The 24,682-nt window shown below is 36.2% G+C and overlaps 1 protein-coding gene and 1 long non-coding RNA gene across 2 annotated transcripts; one reads left to right on the top strand and one right to left on the bottom strand.

The window, feature by feature from the left end:
* The first annotated feature begins 238 nt into the window (after positions 1-238).
* LOC126935307 (uncharacterized) lies at positions 239-8,903 on the top strand. The gene is made up of 5 exons (XR_007719213.1): positions 239-293; positions 2,396-2,436; positions 5,246-5,406; positions 7,799-7,911; positions 8,816-8,903. It is a non-coding gene; the product is annotated as an uncharacterized LOC126935307 (long non-coding RNA).
* LOC126935174 (olfactory receptor 52A1) lies at positions 4,640-12,558 on the bottom strand. The gene is made up of 2 exons (XM_050756375.1): positions 12,239-12,558; positions 4,640-10,477 (listed from the first exon to the last, which is right to left on the bottom strand). The coding sequence occupies exon 2, from the start codon at positions 10,153-10,155 to the stop codon at positions 9,217-9,219; it is 939 nt and encodes a 312-aa protein (XP_050612332.1). The 5' UTR covers positions 10,156-10,477; positions 12,239-12,558; the 3' UTR covers positions 4,640-9,216.
* Between the last annotated feature and the right edge of the window lie 12,124 nt (positions 12,559-24,682).

Below are 24,682 nucleotides of genomic sequence, written 5' to 3'. Positions count from 1 at the left end.
CGCCCATTGCCACTCTGGATAGGGCTAAAGGCTTGCCATTGTTCCTGCACAGCTAAGTGCCTGGGTTCGTCCTAACTGAGCTGAACACCTAATTGAGCTGAATCACTGGGTTCCACGGTTCTCTTCCGTGACCCACGGCTTCTAATAGAGCTGTAATACTTACCACATGGCCCAAGATTCCATTCCTTGGAATCTGTGAGGTCAAGAACCCCAGGTCAGAGAACACTAGACTTGCCACCATCTTGGAAGCAGCCCGCCACCATCTTGGGAGCTCTGGGAGCAAGGACCCCTTGGTAACAATACATTGTAACTATAAGTTACATATTAAAATCATCATTTACATATTAAAATCATCTGAAAGAACCTCATCATACTGTTAACAGTGATTATATGTGGGAAATGGGATTAGGGTTCAACTCAGCCTCTATTCTGTCAGATGCCCACATACACACATATACACATACACATACATAAATACATAGACATTTCTAGCCACCACCAGGACCAGATCCTGCCAATCATACTAAACTGCTACTTTAGTTTCTTACCTGGTATTTAACCTGTTTCAAGCTGTTTTCTACTTTATGGCTAAAGAAGAGTGGGATGCTACATGTTTATAGGGGATTTTATACCTGCAGTAAAACTGACTACAAGTTAAAAAATGTGCCATGAATTGTGTGGATCGTGAGCACACAGATAAATTAGACGTATGATCTTGGTGAAGGAAGCAGTTACATAAAGAAAAAAAATTGGAGAGCAATGTGGTAGCTGCTATGAAAACTTGGATGAGAGGGGTGGACAAAACCAGGGAAATGGCCAAAATTTACTTTAATTAAACAACACTTCTAACTAAATTGGCTTAACTAGAGTCTAAAAGCTGGCTAGCAGTGCAAAAAGGTACAAGTGTTGGCACACACGGTATAAAGAACAGCAGACAGATACATCAAGCAGCTCAATTTCTGTGGAAAATGAAAACAAAAACGTAAGGCTCTCTGAAAAACGAACATAATACATGAAGATGAAGAAATAGATTTGAATGTTATAATGCTAACTCGAGTAACTTTCTGAAACATGTCATATAAAAATTACCAATAGCCGGGCGCGTTGGCTCAAGCCTGTAATCCCAGCACTTTGGGAGGCCGAGGTGGGTGGATCACGAGGTCAGGAGATCGAGACCATCCTGGCTAACACGTGAAACCCCGTCTCTACTAAAAAAATACAAAAATTAGCCGGGAGCGGTGACGGGCGCCTGTAGTCCCAGCTACTCGGGAGGCTGAGGCAGGAGAATGGCGTGAACCCGGGAGGTGGAGCTTGCAGTGAGCTGAGATCCGGCCACTGCACTCCAGCCTGGGGGACAGAGCGAGACTCCGTCTCAAAAAAAAAAAAAAAAAAAAAAAAAAAAAAAAAAAAATTACCAATAAACGAAAGATGCAACGTTTCATTATTTTACATACATTATTATGAAAGAGTGAAATAGGAAAGAAGTAATGATAGATTTATTACTTCATCAGTGGGAGAGAAGGAAATACTTTTAAGAATTATTTAACAAATCACAAAGAATTGGTGATTAAGTAGGTGTATTGTATGAAATTGAGGTCACTTTCAAAGAAAATGACTAGATTTTTGGATGAGTCAAGTGAATAGATAGTGGTGTTTTTTCCTGAATTGAGGATGGTTTAAGAAATAGTGCCACTTTAAAACTTTTTAACTATTTATGTAATTTTAAATATATAGAACTTTGCAGTAAGAGTATGAGAAACTCCTTTATAACATGTATACAAAGATTCACATGTACCCATAATCACGAACTCTTCATATTTTGCCCCATTGTGCTTTATCACTAGTTCAGTAGGTAGGAAGATGGAGAATTTTTTTTTCTGATTGGTTTACAAATAAATAGAAGGCATGATGCCCCTTTACATCTAAATTTTAAAGCTTGTATTTCTTAAGGAAAAGACATTATATTGTATAACTATGGTATTATAACCAAGATGAGGACAGTTAGCCTTTAAATAAAATTATAACCTAATATAAAGTCCATGTTTAAAGTTAGACAGTAGTCCCAACAAGGACTTCTATAGCTGTATTTTCCTTTTTCAGAATCCAGTCCAGGAACAAATAATGCAGTTACTTTTCATGTCTCTTTAGACTTCCTGAATTTTCAAAAGCTCCTCAGTTCTTCTTTTGCTTTCTTGATAGTGGAATTTTTGAAGAACATCCATTTGTTATTGAGAATTTCCATCATTTTAGTTTCTTTGGCGTTTCCTCATGACTAGGATTCAGGTTATACAGTTTTGCTTGTTTGTTTTTAATGCAACAGAATAATGTAGCCTTTCTTCATGCACAATATCATTAATCATATGATGCTGATATGTTCTAATATTAATGTGGTTAGTTTCAGTCACTTGGTTAATGGGATGTCACTCTGGATTCATGGTAAGTTGCTATTTTTCTCTTTGTAATTCATAGAAATCTGTGAAAGTATATATTTATTGAGACTATTTAAATGGCCCGCTCCTCAGAGCACTTTCACTCATGAGTTTTATTATTCTGTTTATGAATTTTTAAATGCATCATACATTTCCTCTTTATTTATTGGCATTACACTATAAGGAAGAGCATTCCCCTTTCCCAAACTTGTATTGCTTTACTTACATTTGTATAGATTCACAGAATCTGATTTTATTCAATGGGCTACAATCCTTTGCCATAATTATTTATTTTGATGCTCAAAATTTTCTAAATTATGCCATAAGGAGCTCCTTCCAACTAGACCTTGGGTCCTTTCCACATGTTCCAATCATGCTTTGAGTACTTCCTTATTTTCTATCTCTGCATCGTGATTTCAAATTACTTTATGCTTTTTCAGCTCAAGCCACAGAAACAGATATTTTTCCAAAAAGCCCTGATCTTTTTCTGTGAACAAAGTTATTAAGAAAATCAATATCTTGAAACAAGGATTGTTTTTTCATTGCCATTGCTTGTTCCTTGCTTTTGGTTCCTATAAGTGAACAGAGGAAATACATGCACACACACGCGATTATATAATTACGTTTGCGTATGTCTGTGTCTCTCTTTATTAAAAACAATGAATCCGTACTTGCAATTGCAATTGGAATCCAAACCTTCAAGATTCTTTCTAGTCTCAATACTTTCCATAAAAGTAATTATTTTCTTCACAAGTACAAAAATTATCTTCCATTATCCTCAACAGTGTTTGTTTATACTCTTTTGTTACTAAGAAAAGACAGTAAAATGTATTGATCTTAAGCTTATTTTTTGCAAATATGTTACTCATTATCCTATCAAGATATAGAATATTTCCTGCACTCAAGAAAGTTTTCCCAACATGACTGTTCCCACCTTTTCAGGGGAAAGCATTGTTGTTTAAAAAAAAAATTACTTTCAATTAATTTTACCTGTCCTAGAACATCATATCAATAGAATACTAAAATATGAACTAATCAGTTTTACTAAGTAAAAAGTTTTTTTCTAAATTATGATCCATACTTTTGCAGAGCTTATTACTTTATTGCTTTATGAAGTGTCTGGTAAAGTGTTTTGCACATTTTTGTTTTTTACATGGAGTTATAAGGGTTATTTATATAAAAATTTAAAACTATTTATATAATTCAGATTTAAGTTTTTTTGCATGATTTTATAGTCTGTGTATTGCTTGCTAATTTTCTTAGCAGTCTACTTTTGCTGAAGTCCAAATTGTCGATAAGATGATATCTTGTTGCTTTCTGTGTTGTAAGAAGGAAATCTTTGCCAATCTTCAATATATTAAAGTATTCTGATTTCTTCTTCCTAGAAGCCTTATTTTTTACTTCTATATTATCCCATTTGGATTAATATTTTGTGTGGTATTAAATAAATTTTTAGATTAAACATATATATTTATAAAATGTATAGATATATATGAATACCTAATTTTGTTTAAAAGGCTGTCTATTTTCCATTGAATTGCTTTGATACTTCTGTATAAAATCAATGGGTTGTACAAATGTGGGCTTACTTATGGGCTCTCTGTTGTGTTTCATTAGCTGTCCTCATGCTGATATCACACTGTCTTTATTATTAGAATTTTGTAGTAAGTCTTGATGTTAGGTATTCTCAGTACTTAACATTTATTCTTTATTTTGAGATTGCTTTGGCTGTAGGTCCTTTGATTTCTCATGTAAAATATAAAATTAGCTTCTCAATTCATGGCAAAAAAAAAAGGTTGTTATGATTATATTTGGGATTGCTTTGAATCTTTACATGACTTTAAGGAAATTAACATTTTAACAATAATGAGATGTCTAATCCGTGAATATGGCACAGCTCTCTATTTCTTTATATTTTGCCTTTCTTTCAACAATGTTTTGTAATTATCAGTGTAAAATTTTTGTAGTTTATTGTGTGCCTAAATATAAATTGTGTATCTTATGCTTTTACACTTTATGGCAAATTATTGTTATTTTCTAATTATTGGATTCCAGTATGTAGATTTATAAACTATTTTTATGTAGACTTCAAACATTAAACTTTGCTAAATTCACCTACTAATTCATGATATCTGTTGTATTTGTATACCTTTTAGGATTTTTCATGTTAAAAAGTTGTGTTCACTACAAATAAAGGTTGTGCAATTGTCATTGTGTATGTTAGTCTCAGACCTTGCATGGAGGGGACAACAGTTACTGTCCTCTGTTCCCGTCCTCGACTCTTTAGAGAGTCATCATCTAAAAGACACTGAATCTTAGAATATAGGGCAGAGTTATTTATCAGAACTCTATCATACATTTCACTCTTAGCTTTTACTTCTTGAATTGAATATCTTTTTTTTAAGCATTTGCACTTATGCCAGAAAAGTTTGATAGCCTTCTGCTTGAGATTACTCTACATTTCTAGATTAAATTTAAAGAGAATTGATATCTTTACAATACTGAGATTAGCACATCAGTGGTTGAAGGTGGATGAATTCCTACAAGCTTTATTTTGTCCCAGTGTTCTTTCTTTAGTAACTTGTAAACCATGATGTTGAGTCTCTGACGTCGGGAGGTGCTGTAGTTACCTGCTCTCTGCCTTGGTTTGTTTTATTCTGAATAGTTGAAGGTGTCAATTTAATTGGGGCACAGTGCCCAGATTCTGGTCAGATATTATTCTGGATGTTTCTGTGTGGGTATTTCTGGATGAGACTGGCATTTAAATTAATAAATTTTGAGTAAAGTATATTGTCCTTTATAATGTGCCTTCCAAGCAGTTGAAGGCCTGGATAGAACAAAAGACTGACTTGCACCAATCAGGAAAGAATTCTACCAGGAGACTGCCTTTGGACTTAAATTACAACACTGGCTCTTCCCTGAGTCTCCGGCCTATTGGCTCTCCCTGCAGATTTTGGATTTGCCAGCCTTCATAAGTGTAAGTCAGGTTCTTAAAATTAATCTATCTCATATAGATACATAGATACAGATATATATGTATATGTATACCTACCTGCATATATGTGTATATACATACATGTATGCATAACCTATTGGTTTTTTACCCTGAAGAACCCTTATTAATACAAATTCTGAGCAATTTTAGAAATTATAAATAGATGTGGTAGGATATCACTTTTTTTTTTTTTTTTTTTTTTTGGAGATGGAGTCTCACTTTGTCACCCAGGCTAGAGTGCAGTGGAGCCATCTTGGTTCACTGCAACTGCCACCTCCCGGGTTCAAGCAATTCTCCTGCCTTAGGCCTCTCGAGTAGCTGGGAATCACCTGCATTTTTAATACTGTTTAAATACAGGCATACAGCTTAGTATTAAAGTCAAATAGGCCTGCTAACCAAATCTCAAAAGGTCATAAATTTAACAATAAATTAAGGATAATACTGTTGTATTCTCACATTGCAATGGAGACTACTTAGGAATATCAACATAAAAGGCTTGTTGCCAAAGGACAGTTCTCTACCAAGAAGGGTGGAAATGAGCCAAATGTTGCAAGTTATTTTTCCCAAATTGAACATTTAAATGAAGGGGTGCAAAAAGCTAGAAGGGTCAGTTCCTGAAAGCAATTCTTTTTTGGGGGGACAGAGTCTTACTATATTGCCCAGGCTGGAGTGCAGTGGCACGATCTCAGCTCACTGCAAGCTCCACCCTCTGAGTTCAAGTGATTCTCCTGCCTCAGCCTCCTGAGTAGCTGGGATTATAGGCGCCTGCCACTGCCCCGGTCTAATTTCTTGTGTTTTTGGTAGAGACGGGGTTTCACCTTCTTGACCAGGCTGGTCTTGAACTCCTGACCTCATGATCCACCCACCTCAGCCTCCCAAAGTGCTGAAATTACAGGCGTGAGCCACCACGCCCTGCCTGAAAGCATTTTTTTTTTTCCCAACAAGCGTTCTGCTCCTAATAGGTCAAATATCTCCAATATTAAGACTTTTTACTTTTCCTTTTCTTTTCTTCTTTATGCCTGAAGTCACTTCTACAAGAAAATGCCAAGAGCCTATTGGAAATCCTCGGGTAAAGTCCTGAGCAATAAAGCCCTTGGAAATAATTCAATATTTACTCATCAAATTTTAAACTCAAGAAGAAAATAAATGGACACAAATTAGAAAAATGAACAAAGGAAACAATGAAGTACTTCACATAATATACAAACGGAAAAGAAGATAGCAGCACAAATATTTCTTTGTTAAATGATAATTATAAAGGGAATCATATTTTACCTATCAAGCTGTCAAAGATAAATGTCAGTAATAACTAGTGTTGTTGAAAATTTAGAAAAACATTATTTTAGTCATTGTTCAAATTGATGTAATCTCCTGGAAGTTAATTTTGTGATTTCTAGAAATCTTTCTTGAAAATTATCCTTACAAAAAATATTATTATCTTTCAAGCGATTTTATGTTTAAGAATGTTTTCAATAATTGTCCCTGTCGAAGTGTGTAAGAGGGTAGAGGGTCCTGGTTATCCTCTTTTCCTTGTAATGACCCATTTGTTTTTTCTATTTTCTATCAGTAAGTCTCAACTTGAGACTGATCCTGAAATTTGAAGACTATAGTAATTAAACAATATGAACTCTGGACTACATATTTTATGAGATATTAAAATTCGGAAATGGTGCAAATATGTTGTAGTTTCACATTATTCTCTTTGTTGGTCCTATATTACCACATATTTTCTGTGGTGCTGCTAAAAGTGGTAATTGTTTAACATCCCAAACCTGGCCTGCTTCCTGTTTTTCTATAGCCCACTAGTTAAGAATGATTTTCACAGATGAACATTTGTAATCAATTTGGTGATAGGGAAACTCTAACTTTCAGCTACATTTTGTAGAAAAAAAAAATGGATTCTATTATTTTAATTAGTAGACCTTTAATTAAAGACAATGCAATTCTTATTGTTGTTAATATTGTTTGAATTTCATAAAAATTATTTGTGGACATACATTTTTCTGTCTTGTTATATTAATGCCTACGTGATATTCTTGAATTTGCCTCTTTTTCCATAAAGCCTAAGCTATATATTATTTGGCCATTTATTTAAAAGTTTGCCGAATTCTGGCTAAAATATTAAGAAATAACATCAGAGGCTATTTTATTTTTGAGAAAATTATGTTACTTAAGAAAAACCATCCCTATTGGTAATCCAATAAAATTAGTTCTAGTAAATATTGAAACTTGAAACAGTCTCAAAAGATCCCTTAAGATAGCCTCTATAATCATTCTCAGCAGCCATGGGTATCTGCTAAGTCCTAATCCCTGAAGCCAGAGGATCCACCAGGTAGGTGTATGACAAGCAATCTAATATTTCTTATATTTGCAGTGGCTTTAATCTGGTAAATCAAAGTATGGACATCTGCATATATGTGAATATTTTCCATAACCTTGAGAAAAATGATCTATGACCTGAGGTTTTTCAAGAACAATTAACTAGCCGTAAGTTCTTATGCCACTAATTTTAGACAATATATTCCTCCTCTTCGCTAACACAATAGCCCTAGACTTATTTATATTTGCTGTGTGGTATGCTGTCACATGCCCAAGCAGACACACACACACACACACACGTGTCTTACTTGTAGAACACAAGCAAACAAATGAACACTCTCCAATGGCACATTATAGCTTTTGGAATAAAGTCTAGCAACTCTCACAGCATTAATAGCCATTTTTGATATTCGTATTTTCCTTGTCTCCCCAAGTTCTACCTTGCACTCATACCACATTGAAAAAACTAGAGTTACCTTAAACTACATTATCTAGTTTAAATCTGCTCTTCTATCTACCTTGGCCACTCATTCATCATTCCTCAGGAATCAGAGGCAACTGCCTAACCAAAAAACAAAATACAGTAAATGCAACTCTTCTGCTTTAGTTAGATTTCAATGCTTCATTCTCTCTGAATTCCACATCCCATGTGTACACTTGTTATTTCTTTCTTCTATCCCCTGCTGGCCCATCCCCCACCTCTTTTCCTTTCAGTCTCTCTTTTCCAGAATTACATAGGTACAAACTCATGAGAATTACTCACTGTACCAAATTTACTATTATGTCACAATTCTGTAGTATAGTATTTATAATATTGTAGGTTTTTGATAAAACAATGAATTAATAAAGAAGTAAATTTTGGGGTTAGCAAAACAACAACAACAACAACAACAAAAAAATGTTGATGTGTCAAATGCAACAACTGGTTCTAATTTTTGTGCCTGTAATTCCCTGCATGACTCTGAAAATGTATTTAAATTTTTAGGCTTTATTGTCTCTTGATATTCATAAGGTTTTCTTTGATAAGAACACCATTAACATGTACTTCCTTTGATTTTTTTCTTTTTTTAAGGCAAGGATAATGGAGAAAATGAAAGTCAACAACTTGTTTTCATTGAGTACCTGGACGTTTCAGAACGAGACTTAGGTGCATTTAAATTCAGTGACAAAGGCATAATTTATAAATCCTCCTTGAGAAATATTCTTAGAGGAATAACTCAACCAGGGGCTAAAGAATAAAGGAGAAAAAACAAACAGTATGTATTCACTACTTTACTCTTCACACTTCCCAATTTCATTAGTCAGGTAGAATTTACAACCCCATTGATTGATATGCTATGATGATCTAAAACCAGCTATTATGCTGGCAGATTTCACAAACCAAGCATCTCAAATAATACGTATTGTTGTTTTGTTTTGATATGGTTACTATTGCAAAAGAAGGAAGCATGTGGGCATTAATTAAGGTGGATTTTATGAACAGAACATTTTTACCACATGAATGCGAATCTGCGTGGTCTTTGCACCATAGACAAGTGGATTGAGAAATGGAGGGACCAGCAAGTAAATGCTAGAAAAGAGAATATGGATATAAGGGGGGATGTGAGACCCAAACCTATGTGTGAAGAAGGAGAAGAAGGCAAGGAGGTAGAACTGGAGGAAGACACAGATGTGAGCAACGCAGGTATTGAATGCTTTAAACCTAGCCTCCTTCTGGGGCAAACGAAACACTGTGATAAATATCTGGATGTAGGACAATGTGATGAATGTGAGGTCAAATCCTGCAACAGTGAAGGCCACAAACAAACCATAGATTTTGTTGACTTGAACATTTGCTGCAGCTAGTTTCACAATGGCCATATGCTCACAGTAGGAGTGGAGGATGACTGTTGTGTGGTACAATTGAAACCGGCACTTTATCAGTACTAGGCATGGGGCTACAAGAATAGCAGCCCTGAGTACGACCACAGTTCCTATCTGAACGACAAGCCGGTGGGTGAAGATGATGGCATGTCTTAGTGGATAACAGAGGGCCACATAACGATCCAGGGCCATGGCCATCAGGATGCCTGACTCTATGCACTGAAATGTGTGGATGAACCACATTTGAAGCAAGCAGGAATCAAAATAGATTTCAGGCATATTAAACCAGAATATTCCAAGCATCTTGGGCATAATGCTGCTAGCAAGTGCAATATCTGTAGCTCCTAGCATGCCTAAGAAAATGTACAAGGGCTCATGGAGACTGCCTTCAGATTTGATGATGATCAGAAGCAGGGAATTTCCAATCATAGCAATGAGATAAATGGCACAGAATGGAATCCCAATCCAGCACTGCACAGATTCTAGGCCTGGGATCCCTATTAGTGTCAACACAGAGGGCATGTAGACTGTGATGTTGGAAATGGACATAGTGTCCTTGGGCCTCCTGATGCAAACAAAAGAAGTTTCTCAGTCAGTGTTACTGTTCCTCTTCTGCTTTCTGATTTTATCCAAAGTCATTGTATTGAGTCTGTCTGATTTGGGTAGAACTCTAAAATCATCCATCTTATTCACAGTTTTGAAAGGAAAAGATGGATTCATGGAGATAACATCACTGTTTTCAGGTAGGGCATTCACAGGCACTGTGCCATAATAGGACGTTATGCACATGGCAATCCAAATACATTAGAACCAGCAAAATCACCTGGACAGGGGATTGGACCACTGGCCTGTCTGTTATTTCTTTCCAGACCTGTGGACAAAAAAATACATAGAAGTTTATTTTTATTGGATATTGCATTTTAATGAGTGTAATAAACTTCTCCATATTTCACATTTCAGCTATTCCTCTAGTATTTAACTGTTTCCAATTTTCTTTAAGTTAAGAACATTTTAGACCAGCAGATTATCAGACTCTGATCAGTACATTGGTGTAAAAGATTCCCAATGAAAGAGAATAGAGGTAGAAATAATTGACACCCAAGAACATAATATATTTCTTTTTATATTCAGAAGAATGTAAAGAGAGTGCTTTAGAAGGTATAGAAATCCTTATACTTTTGACAAATCTAGGCCAAATCTCCTGATTGCTTTTTAGATTTCTTTAAAGTTAAAGGGAATTATATTTTTTCCTATATATTTTTAACAGCTGAAATTCTTGAAATGTTGTGAGTTTAAAAATTCTGTAGTACACTTTATAGAATACCTAGAGAGAAGGAACTGCTAAGGGACAAGATGAGTAGCAACAATGCATACAGCAAGAGGACTTGCTCCTGATAAACCACAGATAATGAATAAGGACAAATGAATCATTTAGCCAGGATAGAGTCCAGTTTCCTGGTTTTAAACTGTTAAGAGTTATAATTAGCATAATATGACCCAATGAAGGCTCATTAGTTCTTAATGAAATATAGGTGAGAGGCTTATATAATTTTTGTGAGCTCTGACATAAGAAATTAGTAAAAATCAAAAAGCTAAAGGACAGATTTCTTAGAAGAAGTCAAATGTAGAACTAGACAGGGAAGACAGGACAAACTTGGGGATACTAAAATTGAGAAAAGCACTATGAATAACTGAAGAAAATTTAGTCACTTTTCAATTTCACTGATGACTGAATTTTCTGAAAAACCTGGGTTCTTATGCGTTATATGAAAGTTCTCTGATCAAAATAGTTATTTTCTAAAAATTACTTATTTTGGATCAGTACATTTTAAGCTACACATTAGAGAAATGTTTGTGATTCAGTGAAAAGTAGGGTTAAGTTACTTCATTCTTTCCTAGACATTTCAATAAAGTTGCTTTATCTCAGCAAGCTCATGAATGAGCTAACCACATACTTAATGTCACCAATATACTGGAAATTTAGGAAGCAACTCTTCTTTGGAAGAAAAAGCAGCTGTTTTTTGAAAGAAAAAGAAGGAAGGAAAGTAACAAGGAAGAAAGAGAAAAGAGGAAATGGATACAAGTTCACTCAAATGTTCAACAACAAATGTTCAACTGTTGCTGAACTTCAAATCAAAGAACCAAATCAGCAGAGGACATTTCACAACAGGGAGGTTGTATCAGCTAACATATATTTACTGTAAATTTGTAGGTCAATTAAATACTGTGATTTCCATAGATTTGATCCCCAGTGCTTAGTTTTGTGACACTCCCATCCCTAAGTCACTGGCTTTTTCTAATAGGGCAAATTTTTTCTTCTCCAAAGATAATCACAATTGGAATAAGAATCCTTTAAGGGCAATCACAATGTCTGACTTACTCAAGATTAAAGAGCTGACATGTGAGGACTACCTGACAGGCACAGATAGCAGGGTTGCAGGTGGTGGTGTATGTAAGTTCCTGGTTAGTTGGATAGGGTGATTGTTATTGGAGAAGCTGGCAATTAAATTATGGGGGGAAACTTGGAATTCATGAGACTTACTCCTCAATTATTATTGAGACCTGGTTTTACTCTTACCGAATGCCTGAAGAATATTGTCCATTTTTCATAACATTTTCATTCATCACTCACCAATTTTTCTTCTCCAGTGATTCCAGTCGCATTCCCTTAAGCTGCGGGTTCTGTGATGGCTGTACTTTCTGTCTGCACTCTGTGTAACAGCATCCAGCTAATGTCATAAATTTTACTCCGTTCGGTGCTGGGATATGTGCCAATATAATATACTGTGGACATTTTGCATATGACTTTTTACACTTTTCATTTATCTCTAATACGGACACTCTTCTTCTTCTTCTGGAAGTCTGTCTGAGACCATTTTTGTGTGCTCATCCGCCAGTAAAACTCAAAGTGGCATTCGAAAGGTCTGTGGCATTCGAAACACGGGATAAATTTATTGAGCTCAAATTGGATAAAAAAGTTGCTAGCCACCAATTTAATGTTCCTTTATGAATGTGTGGAGAAGTAGGAGGAGTTATGAGCATGAAATGAGGGATTTCCTAGTTGATAGCCAAAACCACAAGGGACCCAGCAAATTTTAAGTCAGCCCTCTTGGGTTCATTGGCACCTAATATCCCCGTAATTATTTCTACACTTGCAGAAATCTCCTTTCTCTCTTCTTCTCTTTTCCCTCAGGCTAAATGCAGAATAATTGATATGCATTTTTTTTTTACAAGCTATGTTCCTTTTCTGCCATTTCTATTTGTAAAATTCTAAAGCCCATTTTAATGCAAACATTTTTCTATGCCAATTCCATTCTATTTAAATAAATATCTTGGTGACACTTTCACTGAGGCAAGGTTTTTCTCTTTTTTTCAGAAAAGAAAAATCTGTATTCATAACTACTTTTTATCACACAATTTCCTCCTCAGTCTTCTTCAGTCTCATTCTTCCCATTTTATTTTATTGAAGATTTTTTTATCTTTTAGTAAATTATGTAACATTCTTATAGTGACAAATTATAATGGACATTTCTAAGTCCTACAAATTTAAAGCTGGAAGCAGCTTGTTGAACATTTGAGTTAACTTGTATCCATTTTCTCTTTTCTCTCTTTCTTCCTTCTTTTTCTTTCAAAAAACAGTCATTATATTCCTACTATATATGAGGGAGATAATGTTATATAGTCTGAATGAAATGAAAAAAATTATAAACAATCTTACCTTTACATTATTAGTAAAATGGGATTATGCATTAAAATTTCATTTATCACATAAGTATCTGATAAATTCCAAGCAAGACTTATGCATATGACGCTATTCTCCTTGACATTTTACACCTGGTTTCTAGGCTTTCTTGAATGTAGCTAAGAGACACTTGATATAATGTTTAGACATTGGCAAATTTAGGAAGCATACTAATGGTGGAGAATATTTATAGTGAATTTCCAGGAGAATAAGGAATACAGATGAAAAGGCAAGGAACCCTATGTGCTTTTTCCAGAATTTCCTCTGTGAAGGAGCATAAAACAACGGTACTGCTGCATGTTGGATGAAATTGATTTAGAGAGCATATAGGAGCTAATCTAATATTCAGGTTATTCTTTTGTCACTAAGAAACAATTTAGACTAGTATACCATTTGATTTCTTCCTCTTCTCTTATACTGATTTTATTTAAACTTGGGGGCTCTCCAAAATTCTATCCTGGGTCATTTCATTCTAAAACTATTCATATGTGCTAGTGACTCCATCTACTCCAAATAATTTAGTTATCACCTTCATGTGCTAACTCCTATAGCAATATTTCCATCCCAGATTTTCTCCCTGTGTTCCAAGTACGTAGGAACAGCATGTACTGTCCAAATTTTAGTTCATATGTCAATCCTTTGAAACACTGTCAGTGAGTTCTACACTTAATTCAAGGGGTTTTTTTTTTTTTCATTTTACTTGTAAATATTGGAAGACTTTTACATATGAATCAATACCTATCTCTAGATTTTTTTAGCTAGTCTACTGAATATTTTTTAAATTTATTTTTATTAAGGTAAAATATACATATGTAATTGACCATCTTTACTTTTTTTTTTTTCCTTGAGGCAGAGTCTCATTCTGTCATCCAGGCTGGAGTACAGTGGTACGATCTTGGCTCACTGCAACCTCCGCCCTCCAGGTTCAAGCGATTCTCCTGCCCAAGCCTCCCGAGTAGCTGGGATTACAGGCGCCTTCCACCACGCCTGGCTAAGTTTTTGTATTTTTAGTAGAAACAGGGTTTCACCATGTTGGTCAGGCTGGTCTCAAACTACTGACTTCGTAATCCACCTGCCTTGGCCTCCCAAAGTGCTGAGATTACAGGCATGGGCCACCATGCCCAGCCCATCTTTACCATTGGTAAGTGTACAGTTCAGTGGTAATACATACATACATAGATATACAAATTTATATATATACACATACATAGACACATTTATACACACACACACACACACACACACACACATACACACACATATGCACACACACAGAGAAAGAGAGAGAGAGAGAGTGGGAGTGTTTTTTTTCCGCTTCATTTCTCCTTCTTCTCTTCCTTCCAGGCTCTGGTAACTACCAGTCTACTCTTTGTCTTCATAAGCTCCACGTTTTCAGCTTCCACACATGAGTTAGAAAATGTGATATTTTTCTTTCTGTGCTTGGCTTATTTCACTTAACATAATTGCTTTCAGTACCGTTTGTGTTACTGTAATTGATAATATTTCATTCTTTTTATGGTTGAATAATATTCCATTGTGTGTGTGTGTGTATATATATTTTTTTCTTTATCCATTTATCTGTTGACAAATACGTAGGTTGATTTCAAATCATGGCATTTGTGAATAGTGCTATAATAAACATGGGAGTACTGATATATCTTTGACATACTAATTTCCTCTTTTACCTAGGAGTGATATTGCTGGATCATGTGTTAGTCCTACCTTAAATTTTTGAGAAATCTCCATACTGTCCTTCATAATTGCTGTACCAATTTATATTCCCATATGTGTTAATTTAATATTGGTTATTATTTGCTTTAATTCACTATTATGCACTCATTGAATACATATGTATTATGTGTCTATTCCATACAATAGACTTTGTGAGATGTCAGTGAGTTGGAAAATATTTTAAGGATAACATTTTAACTTAAGTAATAGATGTTGACATAAATAACTATAATATTATGGCTTCATGTTATTGGTTCAAGTCTCTGCAGAGGACAGTGGGAGTGTTGTACATTTCATCAGAATTTCAGACTGACTGTAAAAAGTGCGGTGACTGACTTGAAACCCCACTTCTTAGCTCTATGTAGGAAAAGTCAATCTGGATTAAACCCTAAAATATACTTCTCTGTTCTCAATTATCTTTATGTATTTTTAAGTTAAAATTCCTGAAAATAGTATGTCTGAAAAAAATTGAGAATTTCATTATTTTAAAGTATTTTTTTTCAATATCTTTGATCTTTGAGTGCCTTAGCAAAATGCAGTGGGCATTTTGATAGACACCAACCTTTTCAGTGTGTTTGAGGATTTCTATGGATTGTATTTATTTCCATTCCCTAAAACAGACTTTTAAATTTTAACAGCATACACTGATAGGAGAGAAAAGCAAAATCACTCGATCTTTAATTTGTTTGGTTTTCACCCCATAAATGATGGGGTTTAGCATAGGGGGCACCAACACATAGAGATTGGCCACTAGAATGTGAATGTGGTGAGGGATGGTTTTACCTCCAAAGCGATGGGCAAGAAATGAAAAGAATGCTGGGGCATAGAACGTAAGTGTGACACAGATATGAGAGCCACACGTACTAAGGGCCTTGAACCTGGCAGCCCAGGAAGGTATCTGAAACACTGCGTAAAGGATCATTACATAGGATATAATGATAAGCACTATATCCAGTCCTGTAGAGAGTAGGGCCACAGTGAGGCCATAAATGATGTTGACATTGATACTGCCATATGCCAAACTGGCAATGCCCATGTGCTCACAGTAGGAATGAGGAATGATGTTTCTCCCACAATATGTAAGTCAGTATACCAGGAAGACGAACGGACAGCAGATGAAAAAGCTCCTGACCACAGTTGCTATGCCAATCTTCCTGATGGTTGACGAGGTTAAAATGGTGGTGTATCTCAGTGGGTAACAGATGGCCACATAGAGGTCAAATGCCATTGCCAGGAGAATAGGAGATTCTGCCACAAAGATGAAATGTATGAAGAACATCTGAGATACAGAGCTACCAAAGGATATATCCGTAGAGTGGATAGCCAGCATCTTAGGGGCTGCAGCGGTGGAGAGCAGGAAGTCTGCTGAGGCCAGCATGGATAGGAAGAGATACATGGGCTCATGGAGACTGTGCTCAGTCATGATCAGGAAGATCAAGAGGATATTGCCTGCAACAGCCACAGTGTACACAAAAGAAAAAGGGATGGAGATCCAGGTATGCAAGCCTTCCAGCCCTGGGATTTCCATTAGGACATACCACACATCCTGGGGATTAGTGTGATTATGAAAGAAAGGAGCCATGTGTACAGTTTATTCCAGGCCTAGTGCCATTAATGAAAGACCTCAACAAGGTTGAGGATATAGAAGCACCACCTTAGGCTGAATGAGGTCTGATCAGATTTTTTTTCTTTTCAATGTTTTCTTCTCTGAGAATGGAGAGTAAAATGGGTTAATAAACCTAATATTTAAGTCCTACCAAATAATTTTTTATACCTTAAAAAATGAATAGATATTATTTAATAACTGCTTAATATGTGTTATACTACCTTACAAATATTAACTTATTAAATCTTCACAATAACCTATTGAAAACCCCTTTAAATTACCTTTATATAAATACTATTATTTCTACAGATGTAAAAAAACCCACAGACTTTCAGCCTCTTACCCTAGGCCCTATTGGATTTAAAGTAAGGCAGGGTAAATCTGAAAACTTTGATCTTTACTACCATCCAATGCTGCCTATCAAGATAAAACTAGATACAAAACACAGCATCAAATTTTTTATCATATCCCTAAGGAAAATAGAGAGTTAAGAAATGGAGTTGTACTGCTTACAGAAATGGGAGGGAATAAGTCTGACAAAATAGATTTCAAGCAATATAGCTTATATGCCTTCTTCTACATTTATTGGCGTTAACTTATTGTTAAGCCGTATGCTAGCCATTGAAGACACACAGCCAATTAAATTGTTCTGCCAATTAATCTATTCCTCAAAAATATAAGATAAGACATTATAAACTTTAGCTATTTGCAATGCCAAACTGAGCTGGGTTTTTAAATGTATATGCCTGCTGGGCACGGTGGTTCATGCCTGTAATCCCAGCACTTTGGGAGGCCGAGGCAGGTAGATCACAAGGTCAGGAGTTCGAGACCAGCTTGACCAAAACAGTGAAACCCTGTCTCTACTAAAAATACACAAATTAGCCTGGCGTAGTGGCGTGCACTTTTAATCCCAGCTACTCAGGAGGCTGAGGCAGGAGAATTGCTTGAACCTGGGAGGTGGAGGTTTCAGTGAGCAGAAATTACACAACTGCACTCCAGCCTGCACTCCACAGAGCAAGACTCCCTCTCAAAAAAAAAAAAAAAAAAAAAAAAAAAAAAACTGTATATGCCTCATAGATGATAAAGAATAAAATATTTCATTTCTTCCCACTTCAGTCACTGATTGATAATGAGACAATACATGTTGTATTTCTAAGTACCACCACAGCAGCAAGTAATTTAATGTATTCATATTATGAAACAGGAGTCTATATTACTTTAATAAATTACTAGTTATTACCAATTACTAGTTCCAAAAAATGTGGATAGAAGCAAATTTAATATTGGATGAAAAGGAAGATTAGAAGATAAAACACCAGGGTAGGTGACATATACACAGAAAAATTAGATAGGTAGATAGATAGATTAAAGGAGACAGATTAGATAGATAGATAGATACATAGATACATAGATAGATGCATGGGTATAAACATAGATGATAATATGCAAATGACAGGTGGCTTCTATACTCTATCAGTCCCCTTTCTCAAATAAAAGCTGGCTAAATTTCTTGTTTTTTTGAGGTGGCACAGGAGCTTAAGAAATGACTGCTCCTACATCTCTTGATTCCATTACAGTTCAATATACTATTCTTTGTATAGCATAGTCTACTACCTTTACTTTTGTTTTTTGTTAAGTGCTGAATATTCTGGTCTCAAATTTTATATGATGGAAATATTTGGACCCCATTTTTTGAGTTACAGTTTAGAATATAAAATATTCACACAGTTGACCAATTTAGCCTTGCTTTAAGTTAGCATAAGGTTCTTTAAAAATATTAAGATAAAATTTGAAGTTATTTAACTCTGTGGATCCATTTTATTTACATAAACTAATTGTTTTACTATTTAATATGTATCTCACCTTGTTAGAATATTTTAAATAAACTCTTGATGTTTCAGAGACAGAAAAGATTAATTTTGAAGAATTCCTGACACAGTTTTAGGCCACAGTCATGCATGTGAGTGAAGCGTAGTTATAGAACGGAGGGTTACAGTGACTGGGCCTTCATCTGGACATTAGGGATGGGAGAGAAGAATCTAAGAGGAAAAAAAAAATACAGAATGAAGATAAGAAGGAAAGAAAACAGACTTTTCAGGCCTTTAAATTTTTTTCTGGTAATCTTTTGTGATATCAATGGTTTTTTTAATATTTGTTTGTTTGTTTTTCCTATAACATTGTCACATGTGATTACCCAGATTATAGGCCTGGGTTCTTTGTAGCATTATTCTAGGATATTTCTGACAGCATATTCTGACTGACTCATGAATGTATCCACAGAGCAAAGACAGTGTGGTGTAATTGGAATAGTATAGCTCTAAGGACATATGTAATTGTATTTAAATACTTGCTAAATCTTATTCTGACTCTTGGACCCTGGAAACATCATTTAATTTGAACTTTAGTTCTCTTGCTTGTAAAATACCTAAAAATAAACATAAATTTAAAACGTAAGTCATTTCTGAAGTCAGTGTTTTAGGATGGTAGCTACATAAGTCATTCATCTCTCTATCCCAACAATAGATGACATCAGGGTACTAACAAAATTGTAGCAATTAAGACCAAAATTATTGTCAACTTGAATAAGTTTAGCTTTTGGGACTTCAGGCGTATTATCCATCAAACTGAGATTTAATTGATTTAGGGTATCCATAAATACCAGGAATAAATTTCTTACACTGGGTACATGATATCAGTTGGTAATCTTCACCCCGAATCTGTCATTTACTTTGATGTGGTGCAAATAGTTCAACATGGTGATGGACACATGAATTTTGAAATGGAGTTTTATTTTTGCTCCATCACCAGGATAATATCTTTGTTACTCAGGGAAGAGAGTTAAAAATTTTGGAGTACCAACTTCTTAATCTGTGCCTAGGCTATTACCTGATGCATAATAGTCAATTAACTACAGAACAAGGCATACGCACACACACACACACACACACACATTAAACTACTAAAATTTTTTATTACTGAACCTTGTTTTAACTACTACAATATAAATTCATTGAGTCTTTATACAACATTCAAATCTGCATATCAAAGAAAATGAGCATTATATAAACATATTCTAAGAGAAAAATAAACTACTCTTTTTGAAAATGACTCACTTAATACAAGGACACAAAAAATACTACAATTGCAAGTCAACTCCAGCTAAAGCCAAGTCCAGTACTCCATGGGTCAAAAATCAAGGAAAATGTGAGATGGTTAAGTTGTTGGAAGAATGATCAGCTTCTGCAGCCTCTTGACTTTTTTTTTTCTGGTGTCATTTTCTACATGTTTTCATTGATCTTAACTCAGTTTACTTACTTGTATTTTCTAGAATCCTGAAGATATTTAGTAGGTTGAGAGGAGACAAAATAAAAGCAAAGAGATATCCAAACACGATAGGAAACCTGGAACCATTTATACTTCTTTCAAAGCATCTCTTGGGCCAAGGTTTTCAGCTCCAGAGGACTGAATTTTACTCCTCCCACGGAAGGATATGACACGGAGCTGGTTCTGGTACATAGCCCACAGGGAGAAGCATACTGCATTCTGTTCCATTATAATTTGGGCATTTTTTTCTTCAGCCAGCACTCTCTGTCACCTAAGTTAACACATACATCTACTTGTCCAGATCTTTCGTCTCTGTCATATATGGTTCCCAATGAACCATTAGCAAATATAGGTTGCCAAAGAGACATGTGGGAAAAGGACTTTACACATCTTAGATGGCGCCTAAAAGTTAATTCTCTCATTTTATTTCCCTTTAATTTTTAAGGCTCTATTGCTTTCCCTGTTTTTTCTTGGTCACATGGTAAATGGGTCAGAATCAGAAGGGCCAGTAAATTATATTGGCTACTGTAGAGATCCCATTCCCTTGAAGTATACTTTAATGAGGAATACAGATGAAGATAAAAAGATAGAAACAAATACCATGATATTCGTGGAATTAAAAACTGGTTTCACACAGATAAACCAGATTTATGGAGAGAGATGTTTTCTTATTAACTTCTCTCAAGTGGAGCCTTCCAAATATCTGTGATTTTCTGATATTTTTCAAGGAACCCCTAAAAGTTTTTTTAACCTACATTAGTAAAACTTAGTTAAAAAAAAAAAAAAGATAGTAAAACATCCCTATAAATATGATGTTTGACGTCATCTGACCCTGACTGGATGATCTTGACTGGATGCTAGGCAAGTGCCCAGGTCCTCTAGTCGGTCATCTAGACATCTTAGTTCTCACTGGCTGAGAGAGGTCATGTTTTATTACATAAGCATGAGTGTTATATGGAAGGAGACATAAGAATTACCACATGCATTTAAAGTGCTTTCCATTCAAAGGTCTTAAAACCATAGTGAGAGTAAATTGGATGGCTTCGTCTTGCTTTTTCAGATATTAAAAAAAAAAAAAAAAAAAAAAAAAAAGGATAGTACTGGCTGGGCGGCCTGGCTCATGTTTGTAATCCCAGCACTTTGGGAGGCCAAGGCAGGTGGATCACGAGGTCAGGAGATCGAGACCATCCTGGCTAACACAGTGAAACCCTGTCTCTTCTAAAAATACATAAAATTAGCCAGGTGTGGTGGTGGCCACCTGTAGTCCCAGCTACTTGGGAGGCTGAGGCAGGAGAATGGTGTGAACCCAAGACGCAGAGCTTGCAGTGAGCCGAGATTGTGCCACTGCACTCCAGCCTGGATGACAGAGGGAGACTCCGTCTCAAAAAAAAAAAAAAAAAAAAAAAAAAGGATAGTACTTATCTTCCCTCCTATCCTTGGAAAACAAATTAAAAGAATCAAAGGATATTAGAGAAAAAGAGATGAATAAAGCACAAGGAGAATTTAGGGGACAATAGGAATTGATGTCTGCATCTGACTGCCTGGTAGTGACCAGAAACAAAGAATGGAATCCACGAGGTCTACTGATAACTTATTATAATATTTTTAAATTTGGATACTCTAAAGTTTTAAGAATTTTTTTTTGAGCAAAAGTTTTCAGTAAATAATGATTTCTGATACATATAATAAGCAAGAGGTCAGGGATCCAAACTACTACTACTGTCATACAAGTACCACATTACTACTTTAAAACACACCTCCAGCAATATTCTATGCAGATGAAATAATCGTTATCCATAACCTTTAATGTGCTTAGTTTTTTTGTTTGTTTGTTTTTTACTTTTTTGAGATGGAGTCTCGCTCAGTCACCCAGGCTGGAGTGCAGTGGCGCGATCTCAGCACAGTAGTACCCCACTCTTAGTACCAATTTTCTGTATTTTCCATTCTCATATTGCTATAAGGAAATACCTGAGACTCACTGCAAGCTCCACCTCCCGGGTTCACGCCATTCTCCTGCCTCAGCCTCCCAAGTAGCTGGGACTACAGGTGCCCGCCACCACACCTGGCTAATTTTTTGTATTTTTAGAAGAGATGGGGTTTCACTGTGTTAGCCAGGATGGTCTCGATCTCCTGACCTCGTGATCCGCCCACTTCGGCCTCCCAAAGTGCTGGGATTACAGGTGTGAGCCACCGGGCTTGACCTAATATGCTTAGTTTTCTTATAGAGTTTGACAGTCTTTGAGCCACATGCTTTAGAAAAATAATTTTCCAGTTTTTATAAAAGTTACCTAATCATGTTCTTGATATCAAATAACAATATCATTGGAGTCTTGGTATGCCCTTAATAATCATATATCTATATGATTATCTAATATACCTAGGTATTTTTGCAGGGAACATGTATTATGTACAATAAATAAAGATTTTAAAAATTCTCACATAAGTTCATGTGAGAAATTGCCATCACTTTAGAACAGATTGTGCTCTTAAAAGATTCAGTTTTTAAATTTCTATGGATTTCAAGAAAATGGATAAATGATTGTGGCCCTGTTAACCAAAATAGCAGTAAAAAATGGCTTTGGCTACCGATTTAATTTCTGTAAATTAAGGATGTTGGTTGCTTGAGATTTTAGCTCTAACTCTGCTTCAATATGTAAGATACTTCTAATTGAGTCTAGATAATTGTTCTATAGGTAAATGAGTGTCCTGGATGCTAGTGCTTCAACCAAAAAATGAAAAAGATACAATTAAATGGAAGCTTTCATCTTACCATAGGACATGAGTGGAGGAAATCCAAGAGAAGAATTCCAGATGGTCCTTTCTTTGAACAAGTAATTTGGCATAATTAGACGCCTGGTTTCTTCCCATTGTGAGTTAGTAAAGCTGAGAGTTGGTGCCAGAAAACAGAGCAGAAATATTAATTTATTTCTTCCTTGTTTGTAGGCTATAGAGAAAGCATGTCCAACCTGTGGCCCGGGGTTTGAATGCTGTCCAACACAACTTTCTTAAAACATTATGAGATTTTATGGAACATTTTGTGATTTTTTTTTTTTTTTTTTTGGCTCATCAGCTGTCATTAGTGTTAGTGTATTTTATGTGTGGCCGAGGGAAGCTGAAAGATTGGATATCCCTGCTGTGGAGTTTCTTGGTGGTTGGAATCAGTGTTTGTGGAGCCTTGTAACTTTTTCAAAGTTTTTTTTCCATGCCACATTGAAGAATAGCTTGAGCAATAGCCACTCTTCTTTCCAGGTGGAGTTTGTGAACTACTTTAGAGACTATCTTTATCTGGGAAGAATCACTAATATATTATCTCTTAGTTTAGCTAGTGTAAGGTTATTAGGTACTTTTCCTTAAGGAAGGATACATCAGGATCTGCCTTAAGGCTTGATGACATTTGTCTTCCTTCTAATACATCATAATATGTGTGTCCTGCAGAGATAAACTTGTATAGAAGCCAATGTGACTACTTGTGTTAAAGAAACAAAGTTTAATTCTTTGTTTTGTTGTTGTGTTTTGCTTACATTTTATATATTTTGTTGAATTGTGTTTAATTACAAGAGTAATGCATGCCTGATATGGTTTGGATCTGTGTCTCCACCCTAATCTGTTCGATTGCAATCCCTAGTTTTGAAGGTGGGGCCTGGAGGGAAGTGATTGGATCATAGTGGCAGAGTTATCATAAATAGCTTAACACCATCCCTTTCGGTATGTATAGTGAGTGAGTTCTCATGAGATCTGGTTGTTTAGTACCTCCCCCACTCTTCTTCCTGCTCCAGTCATGTGAGGACACCTACTCCTGTTTTGCTCTCTGCCATGATTATAAGTTTCCTGAGGCCTCCCTAGAAGCTGAGCATATGTTGCCATGCTTCCTGTACAGCCTTAAGAACTGTGAGACAATTAAACCTCTGTTCCTCACAACTTACCCAGTCTCAGGTATTTCCTTATAGCAATATGAGAATGGACCAATACAGAAAATTGGTACCGGGGGACGGAGCAAGATGGCTGAATAGGAACAGCTCCAGTCTCCAGCTCCCAGCACAAGTGACACAGAAGACAGGTGATTCCTGCATTATCAACTTAGGTACTAGGTTCATCTCACTGGGGAGTGCCTGACAATCGGTGCTGGTCAGCTGTTGCAGCCCAACCAGTGAGAGCTGAAGCAGGGCTAGGCATCACATCACCTGGGAAGCACAAGGGGGAAGGGAATCCCTTTTCCTAGCCAGGGAAACAGAGACACACAACACCTAGAAAATCAGGTAACTCCCACCCCAATACTGCGCTTTAAGGAAACGGGCACACCAGGAGATTATATCCCACACCTGCACAGGAGGGTCCAATGCCCATGGAGCCTTCCTCATTGCTAGCACAGCAGTCTGCAATCTAACCACAAGGCAGCAGCGAGGCTGGGGGAGGGGCGCCCGCCATTGCTGAGGCTTAAGTAGGTAAACAAAGCCCCGGGAAGCTCGAACTGGGTGGAGCTCACAGCAGCTCAAGGAGGCCTGCCAGTCTCTGTAGACTCCACCTCTGGGGACAGGGCACAGCTAAACAACAACAACAAAAAGCAGCAGAAACCTCTGCAGACACAAGCAACTCTTTCGGACAGCTTTGAAGAGAGCAGTGGATCTCCCAACACGGAGGTTGAGATCTGAGAACGGACAGACTGCCTGCTCAAG

Source organism: Macaca thibetana, chromosome 14 (assembly GCF_024542745.1).
Source record: "Macaca thibetana thibetana isolate TM-01 chromosome 14, ASM2454274v1, whole genome shotgun sequence".
Classification (NCBI taxonomy): Eukaryota; Metazoa; Chordata; class Mammalia; order Primates; family Cercopithecidae; genus Macaca; species Macaca thibetana.
This window is presented reverse-complemented; position numbering and strand designations above follow the sequence as displayed.

Coding starts and splice junctions, on each gene's coding strand:
- LOC126935174 (XM_050756375.1), bottom strand. CDS start 10,155: ATGTCCATTTCCAACATCACAGTCTACATGCCCTCTGTGTTGACACTA.